The 22,361-nt window shown below is 31.8% G+C and overlaps 1 protein-coding gene across 1 annotated transcript; it reads left to right on the top strand.

Moving 5' to 3' along the window:
* Window positions 1-1,360: 1,360 nt before the first annotated feature.
* Window positions 1,361-15,904, top strand: LOC134717907 (L-xylulose reductase-like). Its single transcript, XM_063580405.1, has 7 exons — window positions 1,361-1,412; window positions 2,357-2,454; window positions 4,137-4,291; window positions 5,529-5,571; window positions 6,436-6,600; window positions 13,912-14,029; window positions 15,780-15,904. The coding sequence occupies exons 1-7, from the start codon at window positions 1,361-1,363 to the stop codon at window positions 15,902-15,904; spliced, it is 756 nt and encodes a 251-aa protein (XP_063436475.1).
* The last annotated feature ends 6,457 nt before the right edge of the window (window positions 15,905-22,361 follow it).

Raw genomic sequence — 22,361 nt, forward strand, 5'->3', positions numbered from 1 at the left:
ATTCACACATACATAACTCATGTATCTTGCAAACCTGTGTGCATGGTTAACAATAAATACAAAAATATTGCATGTACAGTTAATGAAGAAATTATGTCATCAAATAGATAAGGTTTTCACTAATAAAACAAATCGATTGAGTTGACATTTTTGTCATCGGGAATAATTGAAAATGGTATTAAATTCTCTGTCGAAAAGGTCCTCTAGAGAACATGTAACATTAATAAGTAATTCTTACCAAAATTGCTATATACTGAACGCTATTTGAATGAAGTACCAGGAAAATTACGATAAAATACTGATGCAGGCGAAGAGGCAGGTTATTTTCCGTTGTTTTGGCGCCAAATATTCTTACTCTTTCTCGACATTGTAAAATGTGTATAAATTTAAATTTATCAAAACATCAGCGTAAATAAAAGAAACAACATATAAATTGGATCGGGTTTCTGTGTTATTAAGGTATTTGTAGAGGTCAGGTATTGTCTCCTCCAGGTCAAGCAAAAACTACGATCGACAAATCGCAGGTCGATTTTTATAATAGTTTTTGTAAAATTAGAAGTTTTCTCTTTAAAAGAGGGACGAAAGATACAAAAATACTTTAAAAACTTGGAGGAAAATCAATTCGGAAATCCCATAATCACATGGCAAAACGCATGAAAAACGAATGGACAAGAACTGTCAAAGGGACAGTCAAACTCATAAATCTAAAATAAATTGACAACGCCATGGCTAAAAATGAAAAGACAAACAGACAAAAAATAGTGCACATGCCACAACATAGAACACTAAAGAATAAACAACATGAACCCCACCAAAAACTAGGGGTGATTTCAGGTGCTCTTACTCAGATCATATATCTATTTGATGTTAGTTTTTAAATGATTTTAAAACCCTTATATTATAACAAGGTTTTTGAACACATTGTGCAAATAAAGAATTGTTTGATTTTCCCCCGTCATGATCAACCTATCATGAGAAAAAGATATTTGAATTGATTCAAATACTGGTTTACCACTGAATAAACGAGATGCGTGAATGTATTATAATTGTTTAAATATTGAACAAATATCAAACTTGTTAAATTTCCAATTATCTTCTTTTTTTATATCGGTATGAATATGACCTATTAACAATGGAATGTTTATTCATAAGTTACGAAGACTGTTTCTTTGTGCGATATACAATATGTATTGTGTGTTCAAGTCATGTCCCCAACATAAGTTATACATTGCTAAAAAAATCCATTATATTTGTACAAATAAAAGTTAGCTGCGTTCAACCCCTTACCGCATTAAAATAATATTACGGAATTCAAGCAGCTGTGTTAAATATTTTGCAACTTTAGAGTTTATACTTTATAATGAATATTCAATTTGAAGGGAAAAGGGCCATAGTAACAGGCGCCGGAAAAGGTAGGTTTATAAAATATATTGTTCTATTCACATCATTTATTATCTCCCTCATGCAAAGCTCTGATTCCTTTCACGGATTTGGCTAAACTTTTTGGACCTTTTGGATTATAGCTCTTCATCTTGTATATAAGCTTTGGATTTCAAATATTTTGGCCACGAGCATCACTGAAGAGACATGTATTGTCGAAATGCGCATCTGGTGCAAGAAAATTGGTACCGTTAATTTTATTATTCCTATCTAATTCTTGTATTATCAACTACTGTGTGATTTTGTTTTCTAAACATGCTCTTGATCTTTTTGTCTGTAAAATATAACTTAGTTATAAGTTATTGTATTATTTTTGTATTCACATTTTTACTTTTACGAAAGACATGATGTCCCTATCTAGAAAAGAACAACTATTAGTTACGTATAAGGGTGTTATCTCTTCAATAAAGATTTGTTTTTTAAATGTGACCACACCTACGGAATGATAAAAGAAATTTTAAGGTACAGCTGCTATATACAACGCAATAAAGTTACAAATAAATGAGCGCTAAAAAGAAATCAATTCTTTCAAAATAAATTCATCACATAAGTGATTTGATATGTTATATCTATTTATTTGAAAATAGTGCAAACTTGACAATATGTTCTAATTAATTGATTTATTTCCCCTAACAAAAGGGCGGGAACACATGTGTCAGCCAAATATCTAAAATAGTTTTTTTAACTTGCATGAAATGGCAATACAAGCAGCGCTTCTTGACATGAGTAGTATAGGCTTCAGAAGACGTTTGACTTGTAGTGAGTAATGTTGTGATCCTTAAGAGTTATGATAAGGGTTCTTCAAGGCAAATCAGAAAGATTTTTCGGTGTATCGTAAAAGAGCCTGTTTGAAAGTTATTTGGTTCTTTTATTACTATTTTGATAATTTTATCATCATGTGTTCCGCATTTGATAGGTATCGGACGCTGTATTGCTCTTAAATTATCAAATCTTGGAGCAAAGGTGTTTGCTATAAGCAGGACAGAATCAGATCTTGACAGCTTAAAAGTGGAGGTAAGACAACCTTACACCATTTTCATTATTAAGGTATCAAGGTTTTTTTTTAAATGTGTTGGATGACCCCGCCTTCAAATCAACATGGTCGCCATGACTAAAAATAGATTATTGGGGGAAATGCTATTGGTTCTATACTTAAGAAAATGTTATCAATTACGAAAATCTAAAAAGGGCAAACATATTCAGAATGTTGAGCTCTACCAATTGTCATTCATTTTTAACATTAAATCAAGGCAACAGTAGTTTACCGCTGTTCGAAGGTCATAAAACTAAAACCGAGGAAAGCAAAGGACCAACCAAACACCGAAGTGCATCAAAAACAAACGCCAATGCAGCATATACAGAAACTATTTGATTAACACTGCCTTCTTCTGGACTTGGAACAGACATGTAAAGGCAAAATGGTGGGTTGAACCTGGTTTTATGTCTAGTAAACCTCAATCTTAATGTGAATATGTTAAAAATACAGCTTAAATGACAACGTTATATGACAGGAATACAGTACAAATACATGCAAGAACACGCAGGACAGGGATATACTTTAAAATAAATAATATGATACATTGTAGTACATAACGACATATTAACAATTGATTTTTTTTGCTCATTTCATGTATCTTGAAAACTTGATAGAGAAAAATGCAAACTGATCAGTTAGTCAAGTATTACAAATAAGTTAACATAGTCGAAGTCAGTTGACAACCTCACAAGTTATTGTCAATTGATGAGAATATTTACTAATAGTTTGCATTTTTGCCTTATATCTTAAAACATGTAACAGGAAGATAAAAACTTAAATAAGTACAAACAACAAGACAATATCCACCAAAGAGATAAAACGGAGAAAATCAGCTCCTTATTTGAGTTATTGTCCGTTGATGACAATTTTTACATATTTTGTTTGTTTTTGTCTGATATCTTTAAAACTATATTACATTATGGACACTTTGATAGACAAAAATGAACAACAAGACAAGGTTTTCAATTAAGACACATGACGGAAATTGTCAGACGTCTCCTTGTAAGAGTTATTGACCTGAAAGTTATGATTTTTTTTTTTACATTTTTCGAGTTTTGCGTGCGTTATACGATAAAATTTATAATAAATCAATAGACACTTTAAATCTCAAAATATTATCTGCAAGTTAAATTTTGACAAAGAAGCTAGTAGACTGTCACTCTTTATTTGAGTGATTGCCTTTTTGTAATGAGCTACAACGAAAGAAGATATAGCAAGACTAAATGACAAGCAATACAAAGTCATCATAACAGATAATTATTTCTTAAACTTTATTCTTGTCTATAATGTTTTAGAGTGTCCTCCGCCTAATATTCACATAGGCTAAGGGGAGTAAAACAAGCTCGTAAATAGCCTCTAGACAACACAGCAATCACAAATATAAAGCATACCATCTTATCTTGTACTAGTATACAATGTAGATTGGCAGATTATCTATTCAATAAGAATTTTATTTAATGTAGATACCAATAAAAAGATTGATTCTTGGTTGCTTTCAATATTAAAAAAAAAGATGTTTATGCGTCAAAAGTAACCAACCTACAATGCAAATGAAATGTAGACCTCAAAGTATTGTCTCAAACAGAAATTAAATGTAAATATATTATTATCGACAGCGTAAAAGGTACTGAAACATTTGAAATAAATAAAACTTTTGTAGGATTCATCAATTGAAACACGATGTTTAGATATCGGAAACTGGAACAACACAAGAAAAGTGATCGAAGAAATAGGACAAGTAGATCTCTTGGTAAATAATGCAGCAATCTTAGGATGTAAAACTGTTCTTGAAGTAACAGAAGAGTTTATAGACGAGTAAGTTATATTACTATTAGAGTACAGTGTATAGTTATCAAAGGTACCAGGATTATAATTTAGTACGCCAATAAAAATAATATTATAATCCTGGTACTTTTGATAACTATTTATATAAACGCTTGCATGGCAGCAACAGTACACAATACACAACAGAGGAAATTAAAGTACGCATCTTGAATTTCAGCAAAACATATTTTGTGCATTGTCAAAATGAAACTATTAATAAAATATGACATATTGTGTTGAAGGTGTAGCACTGTTTTAAACGGAATTATGATGAGTGTCATTCTGTTGGTTTTGTGTCTAAACTCCTCATATAAGTTTCTGCCTTTAAACGGTGATTTATTGATTGGGGTTATCTTCAAAAGTATTATAGAGTGAACTTTAGAAATCAGAAATCGTATCAAAAGTAGATATATTAAAGCTAACATAACAGAAAAATCATTTGTTAGTATATGACAGTACTTAGTAAATTGGTTTAACTGCGGGTTTACTTTTGTTTAGCTATATCTTAAAATTCTTATTTATAAAAGAAAAAGTAAACAATAACAGTGATCGACATTACAAGACAAAACAACTAAGGGATAAAAGTGTTAAATAACTCCTTAGAGGAACTATTGTCCTTTCGTAGCTTTTGTAAAACAATGTTTAGTTAATATAATGCATGTGGATCTGGTCATGATGAAAGGATGGTTGCGACTGTGTTTTATAAATTAATGAATTGATTGATTGTAATGCGTGATTTATTTTGACCTCGAATTTGTCTTCGTTTTGCATTTACTTTTAAAGAATCAAAATATGTAACGAAATTGTAAATCCAAAGGAGATATAAAAAAAAGAAGCACAAAAACATTGGCAGTTCGAATGAGTCTGTCTACTTACCTGCATGAAATGGATTGATATGATGTCTAGTGCTATGCATTATAATTAATGTTTTACTCATATTAGAAAATGGCATGTTGCCTTTTCGTCCAAACGACGGGCTAGTGACCAGTTGCAGGGGAAGGGTAATAGGTAGAGAACAAAGTTGCATCCATTTGATGACCGGACTTTGCTTTCCAGTTACGATATATATTAAATTTGACATCTGAGCAATACTTTAGGGTTTGTTGCCAGCTTGAATAGTTGCAAACAGTGTAAACAGTAGTTACACGTGTTTTGAAGAATTGCTTTGAAACTTATTGTTGAATACTACATTGCATGGTGCACTCTTTTAATCCTTGATCTTTTGTAGACATTTTGACGTAAATTTTAAGGCAGCTGTGAACATATCTCAGGTATTAACATAATATGTATGTAAAAAAGTAAGATCACAAAAATAATGAACTCCGAGGAAAAATCAAATTCTTACTTTATTTGGCTTTCTTAATATTTTTGGATTCGAGCGTCACTGATGAGTCTTTTGTAGACGCTGGTGGAGATTTATGTTTCCGAGGGTATGACCAACCCAGTAGTCAGCACTTTTTGTGCTGACATGAAGTGTCATTGATATGGTTATATTTATAAATTATATGTTTACAAAATTTAGAATTTTTGAAAGACTGAGGCTTTTCTTCCTCAGGCATAGATTACCTTAGCTGGATTTGGCAAAACTTTTAGGAATTTTGGTCCTCAATGCTCTTGAACTTCGTACTTTATTTGGCTTTTTTAATATTTTTGGATTCGAGCGTCACTGATGAGTCTTTTGTAGACGTAACGCGCGTCTGGCGTATATACAAAATTTATATCTGGTATCTATGATGAGTTTATTCAAAACGGAAAGTCCCCAATTAAATAGCAAAATCAAATGATAAAACACAACAAACGAATGGACAACAGCTAAACTTGACTTCCTTATAACGTACATGTATATAAAGTCGGCTTAAAATTTAACTTCACTTTAGACTTACAGCCATTGACATCACCAACATATCATACTACACAACACAAATATAATAATTTGATACTTGCTTTAACCCCTGTAACACAATTTCAAAAAATCTTTACTTTATAATATTAAAAATCCAGTTAATTTCAGAATGAATCAGACCATTATATAATTTTCCATGGACCGTTAGCTAAAATGTGGACTGTTTATTATTAAACACGTAGACTATAAATTGAACCCAATATGCACGTTTTATTTTTTTATCTCATTACAGATTTTTGCCAAAGGAATTGTTGCACGAAAAGGAAATGGTGCCATAGTGAATATTTCCAGTATATCCGGTTTTCTTGCAACTCCTGGTTATCCTGTTTATTGTACCACGAAGGCAGCTATGGATATGCTCACAAAGTCTATGGCATTAGAGTTTGGCCCTTTGAAGGTAAACTTAGTCATTAATTTGGAATTTCATAAGCACAGGAAGTGTTCGAAATGGAATTCTAATTTCATGAATAACCGAAATAAGATATGAAACCCTTCCCTGAATTCGTTTCCAAACAGATACTTGTCGTTTTTCGCTAAACATTCCTGTTTGTCTTTAAGAAGTCATCTACCCTTTTTTGGATCTGAAAATTTATTGCAACATTAGATTGTCCAATCAAACAAATTGTTTTCTCTAGCAGATCAAGAATATGACGGAGGTCAACATTGCCAACATGCGCCTGCGCACTAGGATCGTCACACCCCTTATCGATTTTTGCTCGAATATCTTCAAATAACATCCATAAGTTACCAAGAGGCCCAATGGTGTCTGTAAGCTTTGTTTTAATACTGACGAAAGCTTATCTATCTGCATATTTGTACTACGACTTTGTTCTTCTGTAATTGAGAAAATCAATGGATCAATATGATGGAACGGGAATCGTGTTCAAAATTAACTCAACTTTTTGTGAAGTTATCATCAGAAATAATTCCATATCTTTAGGAAACTGGAGTCCTGTTTTTTTCCTTCTTGTAAGGATTAAAACGATGACAACTCTTGCCGTTTTTGTCATTGTATGTTTAATTCGATACAGTTTCACTAAAGACGGAATTAGACTCGGAATCGGAAGTAAAGTCATCCTTCTTTGAGGGTGTTTTGCTTTTTCTGCCATACTTTGTGGCCTTAGATTTTTTCCATCTATGTCCGACTCAGAAAAATCAGAAGGAAAATCACGGTTGGCATACTTTGGCCGTTTCCTTTTCTTCTTGTGTTGATTAGTCAAACTATTGTCACTCCGGACATATGACTGCGAACCATGCCCACGTGCTTCTTAAATGTCGGCCGTGTGGTCAACATGGAGTTCGTCGGCGAAATTACCAGCCGCACTATTGTCTTCTAATGAAATCTCGTCATCTTTTAACTGGCCCATGACGACATTTGCATATAAAATCCCGGCGAGAAATTAAAATAAATCCCCAAATCCACTAACGTAAAACAACAAAAAGAGTTTGTTAATTAACAGTGAATTTCTTGCAGATCTCCACTCGACGCTAGCCAGTAAGAGAATGAGGAAATGCACGTGGAACATGCATTATCTTAGGGATTGACGAATCAGTCTGCGTGCGCAGTAAGAGATAACACTAGAATATCTTGTTGCGTTTATGATATGAAATTGGTAATGCTTGAACATCTTTCGTGTTTTGGCTAGAAATATGTTTATTGAGACATTGAAGCATCAGTTGTCGACACACTAGTTTTACCAACTAAATTGTGTTATTGTAACGGAGGTTTGTAAAGAGAGTGCCACGCTTTTTGCACGCTAAGAACCCTTACCACAACTCTTTGAGAGCCCGTAGGTGGCCTGTTGTAAGGCACAATTTCTGTCCCTATCTAATTAACCCTCATTTTTCAGTTGCAGTCGAAATTTCTCCGAGTATCATCTCTTATGGTCTCTATTATGACAAGACCTACCTATTGTATTTATTATGAACTTGTTCTCGTCCTGAATATGCATGACATATTTGCCACTGGACGTTAAGCAACCAACAATCAATAAATCAATGTAACAGAGGTTTGTTTCCGCATTTGTACTTTATACGGAGGATGAAATTGCCACATTATTTATGTATGTGCCTGTCCCAAGTCAGGAGCCTGTAATGCAGTGGTTGTCGTTTGTTTATGTGTTACATATTTGTTTTTCGTTAATTTTTTTTTACATAAATAAGGCCGTTAGTTTTCTCATTTGAATTGTTTTACATTGTCTTATCTGGGCCTTTAATAGCTGACTATGATGTATGGGCTTTGCTCATTGTTGAAGGCCGTACGGTGACCTATAGTTGTAAATGTTTGTGTCAAATTGGTCTTTTGTGGATAGTTGTCTCATTGGCAATCATACAACATTTTCTTTTTTATATTGTGTTTTTTATCAATTAACAAAAGTCCACTAGGTTTTTTAATCGGGGTCCAGTGTGAATTAACCACCACTTATCATAAGGCATAACAGATAATTTACTGAAGGGGAAATTTATGACAATTGGGATTATTTTATTTTGACTAGATTGGTGATTTTGTACCAGGGATGATTGCCGTATATTGATTTTGTACCAGGAATGGTTGTGCTAGTAATTTGAACCGATATTGTAAACACTAGAGCTAGTGTTTCAGATCCATACATTGATGAAGTGTTATAGTTACATTTTGAACACATGATAAGACAATAATGCTTTATTGACGAATTAATCTCATAAAATCCTATGCTTAAAATTGGCACTGATTTTATTATTCGACTTGGGAATAAAATCCTGTGTTTAAAGTTAATTTCAAAGGTCTTGATCATGCTTCTAAAATTGAACTTCTGGTAATAACAAATCTGCGCTTTGATTTACCTCAAATTCAATACCCTGATCATTGTTAAAATTATGTTTTAGTCATATAAAAATCCTCATCAGTGTTATGGTCACTTGGAGTATCAGTTGGATAATTTGTAGCAGCATTATTATTGATGTATGTAGAAAATGATTCAGTTTTTGAATCATAATACAAGCTTTAGAGTTGTAACATCAGATGAGTTTGATAAATTAAGTAGTGAGAAGCATGTATCTTTTGGACATAGTACTCCTATAAAGGGAACTACTGCTCATACTAAGCCTCCTTTGGCACCTGTTAGGTCTTCGTCTATAGCAAGAGTGGCAACTTATGCTGCAGGTTTTGGTAATAATACTACCGTTTCTTGTTCAAACTCTTCATATGCAAAACCCAAGATACCTGTATATACTGTTGAAAAATTTGATCAGTTATTAAAAGAGATCCGATCTATTGAATTGGACTTATCAAATTATGTCTCAGGTTCTGACAATAAGATTCAACATCAACCTGCGGTTGTTGAACAGTCAGGTATGCAAGAGATGATTAAGTCCATGAAGCTCTTGAATACTAGAATGGAATCATTTGAGGGAGAGTTAAAGAAGTTAAAAGAAAGTAAACCTGATGATCATACGAGCTCGTCAAATAGTCAGTTTCGTGGCCAAGGTCGCGGGAACTATCGAGGGTCTGATAGAAGGGATAGATTTAATAATAACCGTGGCTGGCGTGGCCGTGGCTATACAGGAAACCAACAAAACCAGAATTATAATTCTCAGACGAGGGGTTTAAACGGGTAAAGGTCTCGGTTGAGGGACACATCAGAGACTTATATAGGCCTGAGAATGTGCCAAGTCCCAAACTTGTTGATACTTGTACGCAGAGCATTCTTGCTCAACGTATGATTGGTTTAGCAAATGAATCTTTTATTTACATTAATAATACAAAGTGTAAGGCTTTGATTGATACAGGGTCCATGATATCAACAATATCTGAAGGTATGTTGAATGAGTTAACACCTCCACCTGAATTGAAAAGTTTAGATGACTTTAGCTTATCAATTAGTGTGGCAGGAGGTACCACTTTACCGTATTTAGGTTACATAGAAGCTAGTATAAAGGTTGATTTTGTAGAGCAAGATTTTATGATACCATTGTTGGTTGTCTCTCTTACTGATTATAACAAAAATGTACCTGTTATTATTGGTACTAATGTTATCAAATTGTTAGATTATTGTTCTATGGTTGGTAGACAGCAAACTAACATAGACAAGATCCCAAGAGAGTGGGATATTGCTTGTAATTCTATCAAAGATGAAGCAATAGGTCAAGTTTACTCTACGAATAAAAATCCCATCAAGATCAAACCTTTATCTGTCTTAAATGTATCTGGTTTAGCAAGGTCCAAGACACCAGAAGCATGTACAGTAGTGACTGAGAGTCTGTCAGATGACTTGTCAGTATACCCACGGGTAGTAAACGTTAAGGGGTCAACTTTTCGGGTCCCACTTAGAATATTTAACATGACGGTCACAGCTATGGTCATAAAACCTAAAACACACTTGTGTTCCCTGAATGAGGTTAAGGTTGTCCGAAATGTAGATTTTCAAAGTGCTGAAAGCGCTGTTGATGAAGAAAAAAGGAGTTTGTCTGATCTGTTTGTAGTGAATCAGAAACCAGTTCTGATAATCGAGAGTCAAGCGCCTCTGATAATCATGCGCCGAGCGCTTTAGAGTATGTCCAACCAGAGTCTGAAATTCAAGTGCGGCGGTCGAGTAGAAAAGTGAAACCGCCAGTCCGTTTTCAAGATTATGTTAGATACTAGTATTTTAATGTTTTTACTTTTGAATATTTTTTATTGATATTTGGAATTTAGTTTTATTTCTATTTAGTTTCATTTTTGTTTGTTTCACAGAAATGAATCAGCATACATATATTTACACGTCTAGTAGAGGAAAATTTTTAGAAGGCAAAGTTCGTTGTAAAACGTTACATGTAGTGCCTGGAGGAAAATTGGAAACTTTGTGGAAATATGCATATGATGATCTTAGAGATATAGACGGTCTGAAAATCGTGTATTTCATAGCTGGAATACCGGTTATTTGTTCTTTAGAAAGGAATCGTAGATCAAATTATGAGGAATCATTTCTTAAAAGAACTGACAATAGTTGTTTCGAACATGCATTGAGACTAAAGAATACTATAGTAAATACAGAAACTAAATTGAAAAGTATAAATTGTAAGGTAGTTTTTGCTACTGTTACAACTATGAGTTTCTGTGTTTGGAATTTACATAGATTGTCTATTGGAAAAACAAGTCATTTAAAGTATGAGAATGCATACGATAGGATGCAGCTAAAACTTTACTCCATTATACAGGATTTAAATAATTTTATTACAGAATTTAATCATACAAATCATGTTATCACTCCATTTTTTCATTCTTCTGTACATAAATGTAAGAGTGGAAAATTTAGATATTTGTATTACAGATTAGTATATGGGGTACATCCAACATTTGATTTGGCAAGAATTTGGATTGATCGTTTGTCAATGGCAATTCAAAGCAATGGGGGAAGATTTTTTTAAATTTTATTCAACTTTTTGATATCATTTTTTTTGTTATTTGTTTGTGAATCCTATTGGGTGTCTTGAAATTTGGTCATTGCTATATGGTAAAGAGGCGTTTGCCGCATGCCTATCTAGAATGCCCAAATTTCAAAAGTGTCATATATTATTGTATAAGGTTTGATATATTGGTTTCGATATAGTTTCGAGACGAAACTTTTTGCAGGAGGGGGTGTATGTCACCGGATATATTTATCCATTTTGGTTGATTATTATGCATTTCATATTAATTGTGTTTTCTGTGTTATATGTTTTCCATTCATATCATATTCATATTTCATATCATCATGTTTCTTGACGATTGACAATAGTTTTGCGCTGCATTTTTTGAAATAGACTATAGCTTTATACGCTATACTTTGCTTTACGTACTCAATATTTAAATTAGTACAATAGAAAGTTAAAGCGATTCTTATTATTATTTTAATTATATATATTTATATTTAAATAGCATGAGTTATGCATGAGCTCAAAGCGATGCAATACTAACCATATATATATTAGTACAATTTCACTTTTAAAGTTCGTCACTGGTCATTTTTACAATCGGGGAGGCGGCAGACTAATGTCTACGCTGCAGGTACTTGTAAATTTATTTATTCTTTTAGCAATGTTTAAAATATTTCAATTCAAGTAAAATTATTTCAGTATTTCATATAAAGAATTCAGTATGGCTTGAAAGCCGCATTTTGGTATATAAGTTAAGGTCAGAATACAGCTCCGTTGCATGCAAATATTTCAGTAAATATATTGTTCATATTTATTGGATATTTTACAATTTTTATACTTGCAGATTATACAATAAAGTATTTATATATTGGACGACTCATTAAATGCAGAAATGGCCCACACGCATTACAACGACAAGTTTAGGGGTTTATGGTGATTTATTCCTCATCCCAAGTCGATTTTATATGGTGTCCCATTCTTCCTGCGACATAACAATAACTCGGTCTTTTGTAACCAAAACAACGATATCAAGATCTACGCTTTTATCCTATTTACAGCCAATATTCTCTAATGAAAAATAGTTACTAGAATTAAATCCAAGGTTGAATGAAATAAGCTTACATTATATGTGAATTATAGGTTATTATACGGTATTCTCAATCAGGCGATAATCGGAGAAGGGTTTGCAATAATTAGCAATTGCTACACTAAGCAACTTTCTATGTTACAAAGTTATTCTAAATACTAAGGAAAAAGTAATCGCATTGCTAGTCTTTCGTATGGAGGTCTGTACGAAAGAGGACTAATATACAGTCAGGGGCGTTACTTAAACAAGTAATTTTTTTTAATTACTTATATAAGTAATTTTTTATTTTAAAAGTAATAAAATTACTTAATAAAGTTATTTTAATTTTCGAAGGAAACATAGAGTAAATGTAGTTTTCATGATTTTAAACAACATTTCATATCATAAAATAAAGAATTTATCAGATTTGAGAGGAGTATAGAGATAAAGAGTTACTTTGAAAATAATGACAAAAATATAACTTGAATAAGTTATTTTAAACATTTTTGAAAAAAATAGCAATAACACTTATCTAAGGCACATATGCAATTGATTAAGGTTACAAATTATAAATAACTTCAGGTCTTAATTAATTCACAAGTATCTATCTATTTATATCAGTCTACCTTCAAGATTTTAGAGGAAAATGATAATTTAATAGTCGCAAGAGACCAATCTTTGACTCAGAAGCGTCGGTATGAAAGATAAGTGCGTCGGAAAGTTAATTAGTGTTTCTGAAGAATTAGTTTTTATATATTAAGGGAAAAATAACCAGATAACTGTGAAAATTATTTAAAACTAGTAAAATCTGTATTCTTGGACACCTATAAAAATAATATTCAGAAAAATACTTTATATAAGTTATATTTAAATTAGCCTCGTTTTCAACATTACTTGTATAGGTAATTTTAATTGTTACTTGTTTAAGTAATGCCCCTGACTGATATAGGCCTAAATGTCATTAGACGTGCATTTAGCTGAATCAAAACATTTGGGGAGCTGAAATAATTAATTAGTGACCTAACTGTACAATAAACTAAACATAAACATCGGTTAATGTTGATCAAATGACATTATTTGATTAAAAGATATAGTAAAACAAGAATAGAACTCCATGGACATTTAAAAAAGAGAAAGTACCTTATCAAATTGGGAAATCAAAAGCTCAAACACATCTGTCATCTCATAACAATATTTAAATGTTGGCGACGGCGATTTTAAGATTTATTTTGTGATAGATTTTTATCAACATAATTCTTGTAATGTCAGATTCGTGTCAACAGCTGTAACCCCAGTGGATTGTTAACACCCATGGGTGAGAAGCTGTGGACCTCACCAGAACTGAAAGATGCTTTCACAGGACGAATACCGATGGGAAGATTCATAGGTAGTGGAGTGCATATGTATTATATGTTAAACAATTATATATGTCTGATAAAATAAACACTGATAGTCAAATATCGTTACGAAAATCTTACATTATTATTAGTGAGAATTTGTATATGAACATGTATTATGGTTTACAATTGCCGTCCGTCAACACTTTGTTTCACACATTTCCTATCTATAAATAATTCCATAAAGTTGTGCCAAATATAGCTTAGGTAATGTATTCCTGGAAAAGAAAATCCTTAGTATTCGAAAAAAGTTTTGTAAACAGGAAATGTATCAGAAATTACCATACAATTGATATTCATGTCAACAACGAAGTGCTACACATCATAAGAAATTGCCCTATTATACGCAATATTAACACTCTTGAGTGTACATTCGTGCTTTTTTTTTAACAAGCTCCCCCTCATACATGACGGCATACAAATGGAAAATATTTATGTATGTCCATTCGTAAAATACGGAAGAATTATATTTGTTTTGTTTTGTGGTAAACTCTGTTTCATTGGTGTTTACCTCACCTTTTTATCATATATTGCACACAAAAAATGTACAAAATATTCTGTTTATAGGTTTCAAATGGCAAATTTTGGATACACAGTGGTAACATATTGGTGATACATGCTGTTTCATTGGTGTGAACCTCACCTTTTTATCATATATTACACAAAATAATTGTACGAGATGGATTGATCCAGGGTTTAAAATGGCAAATTTTGTATACACAATTGTTAGATACGAATTGTTATTCTCTTTTGCAAAAAGATGATTTGATTTGAGATAATTTAGTTCTGATATCTATGATGATATAAAACAGAAGATGTGGTATGATTGCCAATTAGACGAACTATCCACTAAAGACCAAAATGACACAAACATTAACAACTATAGGTCACCGTACAGCCTTCAATAATGAGCAAAGCCCATACCGCATAGTAAGCTATTAAAGGCCCCGATAAGACAATGTAAAACAATTTAAACGAGAAAACTAACGGCCTTATTGATGTAAATAAATGAACGGAAACCAAATATGTAACACATAAACAAACGACAACCACTGAATTACAGGCTCCTGACTTGGGAAAGGCACATAAATAATGTGGCGGGTTAAGTTTATTTGCTTAACATATCTTATATAGGGATAATATTGTGAGTGAATTATCATTGATATTGTTTAATTTATAAAGTAACTCTTTACAAAATTTAGAATTTTTTGAAACACTTAGGCTTTCTACCTCAGGCATGGATTACCTTAGCTGTATTGCTTGGCAACACTTTTATGAATTTTGGATCTCAATGCTCTTCAACTTCGTACTTTATTTGGCTTTCTTTTTTTTTTTTAACTTTGTTTTAACTTTTTTGGATTCGAGCGACACTGATGAGTCTTTTGTAGACGAAACGCGCCTCTGGCGTATATATAAAATTAAGTCCTGGTATCTTTGTTGAGTTTATTTACATATTTTTAAGGTATGGCCTTGGCACGTTCTTATGTTGCCAAAAACTATAACGTAAAAGTCAATTTTGGTGAAATATCGCTATTCAAACATATGTATGCCGTCATGTTCCGTTTTGAACGTTCCTGATTAAGTTAAATCAATGAAATCGTCAGAACGTAACAAATTTATAGCGTGATGTTTTTATTTCTTGAAAGGATTTGTTTATTTATATTTTTTTTCTATTTTCAAGGAACAAATATAAGTTCATAAACTACTTCCTGTATTATTGGGTTCATCTTTATTTTCCAGAACCAGAAGAAGTTGCAAATACAGCTGCATTCCTGCTCAGTGACTATGCATCTATGATAAATGGTGCCTTGGTTCCGGTCGATGGTGGACACATTATACACATGTCGTCTAATCCCGTACAGTAGTTGACCAGGATACCTATTTTGGCATTAGAAATATGAAAACGGATCCATTTTAGTTATTACACATAGTATGACCTGGTGTGTCTTGCACGATTATGCTTTTGCAGCAAAAATAAATTGACACAGTCATTAATTGCCGATATTAAGGGCTGTTTAGTGATTTTATTAAATATTCTCCGCATTAATACTACGTTTTGTTTTGTAACGTTCATGTTCTACTAAATGCAAGCGGTGTTGCAATATTCATTACGAGTACTTTCCCTTTACTCAATTGTGTTGAGAGGATTAGGGATATTTAGTACTGTGGATTCATTCATATTTGTGGATAAACATGATAAAGGAGCATTGTAGTTTTGTGGAAATAGATGATGTTGTAAATTGCCTAATGTCTGCATACACACATAAAAAACTATGTATTTCTTTGAACATTTAAACTTGCTGTTCACGTTTAAATACTAAACCCTTCAAAACCTGTACCCCACAAAAACAATCAAAAGTATATAATAATGTTAATATCTTTTTTCATCATTTTCATTCGCGTCATGCGGGTCAGATAATATACATTATCAACTTTGAAGGCACTAGCCAGATTCCTATCTTAATTGATGTTGGTTTCTAAATGTCCAGTGCAAATATTTAGGACGACAACAAATAAACAATATATCAAATAAGAGGATTCTGCATTAGAGACTCCAGGATCAAGATCCTGCAAATTAAACTGACGATACAAGGGATAGGAACATACATTTAACCTTGCAACAGGCCACCTACGTACTCTTCAAAAAGTTTTTGCAAGTTTTCTTTTTTTTTTAAATAGCCTGGCACTCTCTTTACACGAGGCATCGGATTTAACTTCACCATTCAAACGGACGCCCGGCTTAAACTACGGGTCGGAACAAGACCAATGGCGTCAATATGTTTATTTCCCAGTCAACCTTGGGGGATTCTTCTCTTGTGACATATAGTGACATATAACCCCGAAATGTGGTCATGATTGATCATGGTTTCAGATGAATGAGGGTTTTATGTAGTAATGTTTTGTTAATGGTGACCATATTTTGAGTAGCCTTTTTATCACCGTTATAGATAGTGTAAGAAGATTGTCTGGAGTAAATAAAAAAAATAAGCTAATAAGAACAATTATATAAATGATCAGATTGTCTAATGTTACAAGCAAGTCCGTTAAAAGAGGCACATTCTATGATTTGGGATGTGTCTACTAAAGGTATAGGTTAGGTGTTTTCACTTGCATAAGTTGCAGCTACTGTAATTGCTTTCATTCCGTCTAATTCATTTGATTTTTTTTTTAATTTTGGCCTCATTCGATAGTATTATAACGTCTTCCACTGTAATATATTCACTGAAAAAGATAAAGATTTTACGGCAAAGTAAAAAAAAAGGGTCCAATTTTTTTATTTTAATAATTTTATCAAATTTCAACATTATGTTGGTGCATTTTTTTGTTGCATCTTGATACATATACATTCAAGTTAATATACCGAGAAGGTCATAGAAGAAGTCAAAGAAACACAAATTTTATTTTTAATGCAGCTGTCATTTGAATATATGAATCTAGCTCATTTCAGGTCATATATAAATAGACTTTCCTGACACATTATTTGGAAAAGAGGTCAAATAACCATAAAATGAACTAAATTATAAAAAAAATTTAACAGATTTGTCCTTTGATAACCTGCAATCTAATACTTTTCTAATACTTTTTCTTAAATGATTACCTTTCTGAGCTTACTTATATCTCCTGTTTTGTTGTACTCCTGACCCACAATATATATCATGCTAAAACAGTAATACATTATCAAAATAGGCCATGATTTCTGAATTAATAGTAAGGAATTTTCAGATTGGATGTTATAGTTTCATTTAAATATAATAGTGGTTCAGCTATGTTACTAATTGTGTGCATTAGCTTAAATTTCATCACGTTTCATTTACTATTTTTTAAGAATTGACAATCTTTGCTGTGTTTGAATGGACTAAAATATGCCAAAACACATTCAATTTAGCACAACAACACGATAACCTTGTAACATATAAAAGAAATAAAAGTAAATAGTTATTTTCTCTGTTTTTTCTATTTTATATATATATAACTTTCACTTATAATATTAATGTTGATGCACTCCTAACAACTTGAAACTATATAAATAAACAGAACATGAACATAACATTAATGATATTGTGTATATATAGTTGCACTCCTGACAAATTTAAATGCCCACAAAATTCTTTAAATGTTTCGATGTTCGATTCCTAAAAATGTCTAGAATAGAGAAAGCAAAGTAATAACAGTATATAAAAATGACTTAGGGCAAGTTATAATAAGTTTTCCCCCCTGAATATAAATTCCTTAAAATAGTTTTTGTCTATGTTTGTTTAAAAACAAATGTTTAATGAAAAAAATATCAAAATATACCAATACCTATTTCAATATTAATTACAATAATACAATAACCTGAATGATAGGTCTTCCTTTTTTTAATTTGAAAGTAACCACTGTTTAAAACATTTGATTTGAAAATAAACTAATAATTTGTTGGCCAACTTTTGAAAATAAACAAAATAACTCAATCAAACGTTAATACTAGTCACACATATACAAGATGTCCTGTATGAAGAGTCACTACTTTGACAATGACTTCATTGTTTCTGTTGAAAAGCAGATATTTGATCAGCATAAAATTGAAGTCTTATTCCACGAATGGTGTATGAAGTATGCCGATAATGTCCGTTTCTGGCTGCCTGCTAATTTCGTTTGATTGTGGCCAAACATACAACCCTATGTTTCCAGAGTTTTCCTGAAGATAATTGAGTTGAACATTTTGTGAAACAATGTATTGCAAAACCTGGAACAAAATTAGATTATTTTAATCAATGTATGTTTGTAGTTTTTATCAAGTGCATTTAAATCTTTCTTAAGGTGGAAAAGGAGTCTAAATAAAACATGATAAAAAAAAATCATAATTTGCCAAACCTAGTATTTATTGATATATGTTCAAAAATACAACAATACGAGAAGATATCTTTTAGAAAATGCTTTTAGAAAATGCTTTAATATATCAAAAGAAAAGATTGGGTCACCGTGCGTTATTTTCCGGCTGAAATGCAAAATGGCAAAATTCCATGTAGATTCCTTCAGAAAATGCATCATTACAGAGCAACCTCCCTTTCAAATGCCAATTTATTTTTATTTTTTAAAAATTTAGCAGAAATAATCAACACTTGTAAAAATATTTATATTTATAAATTATAATCTTATAAATTTGTTCTTTTGAATGCAAATTCACATTAGGTATTACCTTAACCTTTCCCCCCTTGAATACATTGGCTATAATAAAACAGATCAATATAATTATTCATATTGCCGATAACCCAGACAGCTAGCCGATAACCCAGCTAAAAGCATAAATACATAAATAAATCAATACAATTATATATGATTACTGAATGCTGATATATGACATACATGTTGTATATTTAGTTAAATCTTTCTTAAGGTGGAAAAGGAGTCTAAATTAAACATGATAAAAAAAAATCATAATTTGCCAAACCTAGTATTTATTGATATATGTTCAAAAATACAACAATACGAGAAGATATCTTTTAGAAAATGCTTTTAGAAAATGCTTTAATATATCAAAAGAAAAGATTGGGTCACCGTGCGTTATTTTCCGGCTGAAATGCAAAATGGCAAAATTCCATGTAGATTCCTTCAGAAAATGCATCATTACAGAGCAACCTCCCTTTAAAATGCCAATTTATTTTTATTTTTTTAAATTTAGCAGAAATAATCAACACTTGTAAAAATATTTATATTTATAAATTATAATCTTATAAATTTGTTCTTTTGAATGCAAATTCACATTAGGTATTACCTAAACCTTTTTTCCCTTGAATACATAGGCTATAATAAAACAGATCAATATATTCATATTGCCGATAACCCAGACAGCTAGCCGATAACCCAGCTAAAAGCATAAATACATAAATAAATCAATACAATTATATATGATTACTGAATGCTGATATATGACATACATGTTGTATATTTAGTTAAATACCAAATAATAACAAAGGCTCTTTCATCAACGATCCCGCCGGCCAGGAAAAACCAACCAAAACGAGTTAACTCGGGTCAAACTACATTAAATACCAAATATGTAGTGGAAAAAAGTTGGAAACCTGCGTCCAAACCCTATGCTTGGAAGACCGTCTCCAGAGGTATACTTGGACAGTATATACAAAATTTGAGTTACAATTATTCGTAACAAAAAACCACTGACCATGATCAGAAACAAGAATTTTCAATATATTTTCTCTAGCTGCTGTGTAACTTATTTTCTTATTTTTGTAAATAAGTTTAGCTATAGACTTATGCCTAAATATAGGTCGAAATATGTAAAAATCTGAATTCAGGTTCAATTTAGCCTAATCAATATAATTCTTAAAAATACTGACTAGACATGCTATAGTTTTCCCTTTTGCACTAAAAATTTCATAACCCAGTCAATATTGGTCCGGTTTGCTATGAGAAATAAATAATTTCAAAAATTCATCATACACAGTTACGTCTTTACATTTTAAAGAACTAAGCTCGTCGAAACGGAGAAATCCTGAAAAACTTAACACTATCATTGCTAAATCTCTTACAATTAATAAATCATTAGAATCTTTGAATTTTGTACATAGTTCAATAATAATGTCGATACTAACAGGCTTTTTTTGGTTTACAGGTTTTCCGTTTAACCTCTTGGCTGATTCTTGTAATGATTTAACGAAAGAATTATCAGTAGGGTCAGCAAAACCATTCAGCTCATGTACCTATTTCAAAGAATAAATAGCACTATTAATAACGTTAGGAGAACAGTTTTTGTCTATACTTTGAAATTACTTGGCCAACTGGTACCAAGCTTGACCACAATCATCATGAAGGTATCTGGTTTATAATCTTTCCAATCATCCCGCCTACTAATCAATATGATGAAAATATCTAAAAATAGAGCATAGGGCTAGCATATGCAAGCTATGTCCAATACCTTGATAATAAAACCGTTAAAATAAAGGCAACAGAAGTTAACCGCTGTTCAAAAGTCATAAATCGATTGAGAGACTACAAATCCGGGTTACAAACTAAAATCACATCAATTATAAGAGGAAAACAACGGAACCGTTTGAAGTGCAAAAAAAAACAGAAATTATTTTTACATACATACATAGATGTTAATCAATACGTGACACTTTAATAAAATAATTTTATTCTTTTATTCATAGAAACGACGGACTATTTGTTAACAACTGCCAAATTCCTGCCTTGGAACAGAACATTATTAGAAGTTTAAGAAAAAAATTGTGGGTTAAACATGGTTTTATAGCTAAACCTCTAGCTTGTCTAACAGTTTCATAAGAAACACAATTTTACTTCGATGTTTCATGGTGCTTTGTGGTTGTATTGATCTATATAGGCACATACATTGTATAGGTTAACTTGCTAAACATACAAAAACAGGGCAACATGTCAGGATGGTTATATAAACGTTAAAAGACTGAGACAAACTATCCAAACAAACTATCCTTTAAAACATCTCCTTTACGCTCGGAATATTCAAATGCCTTCATTGAAAGTAAACATCCTTCAATCATTTTTTTATATCAGTGTAAGTTCAAATTTCTACCACCTTCCGCCCGAACGGATTCTATTAAAGCTTATCATTTTCTTTACCATTAATTTATTTTCGTCCTTTACAATATATATGTGCCCAACGGTCGTGAAGCAAACATCAATCTTTATCATTTTAAGATGTAAAATCTTGCAACCGACCGATGAGTATCGAGACAAATTATTCCGGCCAGAGAAGGAGAAGATACATATTCATCTACTCATAAGCAGGTCTTTTCAGTTTCTTTTTCCACTTGAAATTATCTTGGAGAGTTGCAGCCAAGAAAATTGATTAAAAAGTTAGTGATTAAGGATATGTGACTATACCTACAGTTAGAACTTGGAATTCTGCATATTTTTTGTCTTGCATTGGACAATTATTGCATAATAAACTGTTTCATAATAGCACATTGAACATATAAGGTGAAATCTCTTGACATGATTTTTTTTTTATTTTCAGACATTTTGACGTCAACTTTAAGGCAGCATTGAACATATCTCAGGTATTATATAAATACGTAATATAGTTATATACATTTGAAAATTAACCCGGCTCCAATTGGTTTATAAGGAACGATGGTTTCATTGGCAATCTTACCACATCTTCTTATCTTTATATCATTTGCAAATCGTAACTTTTATATCTTAAAACACGTCATATCTAACCACAAAATCGTTACTATATGATTCAAATTATAATTCATTTCAATCAATTTTCTGGTTGGTACAGCGAATGCGTTTTACTATATGATAAATATGTAAAACACACCTGTTATTAAAGTATTT

This window comes from Mytilus trossulus, chromosome 5 (assembly GCF_036588685.1).
Source record: "Mytilus trossulus isolate FHL-02 chromosome 5, PNRI_Mtr1.1.1.hap1, whole genome shotgun sequence".
In the NCBI taxonomy this organism is placed as follows: Eukaryota; Metazoa; Mollusca; class Bivalvia; order Mytilida; family Mytilidae; genus Mytilus; species Mytilus trossulus.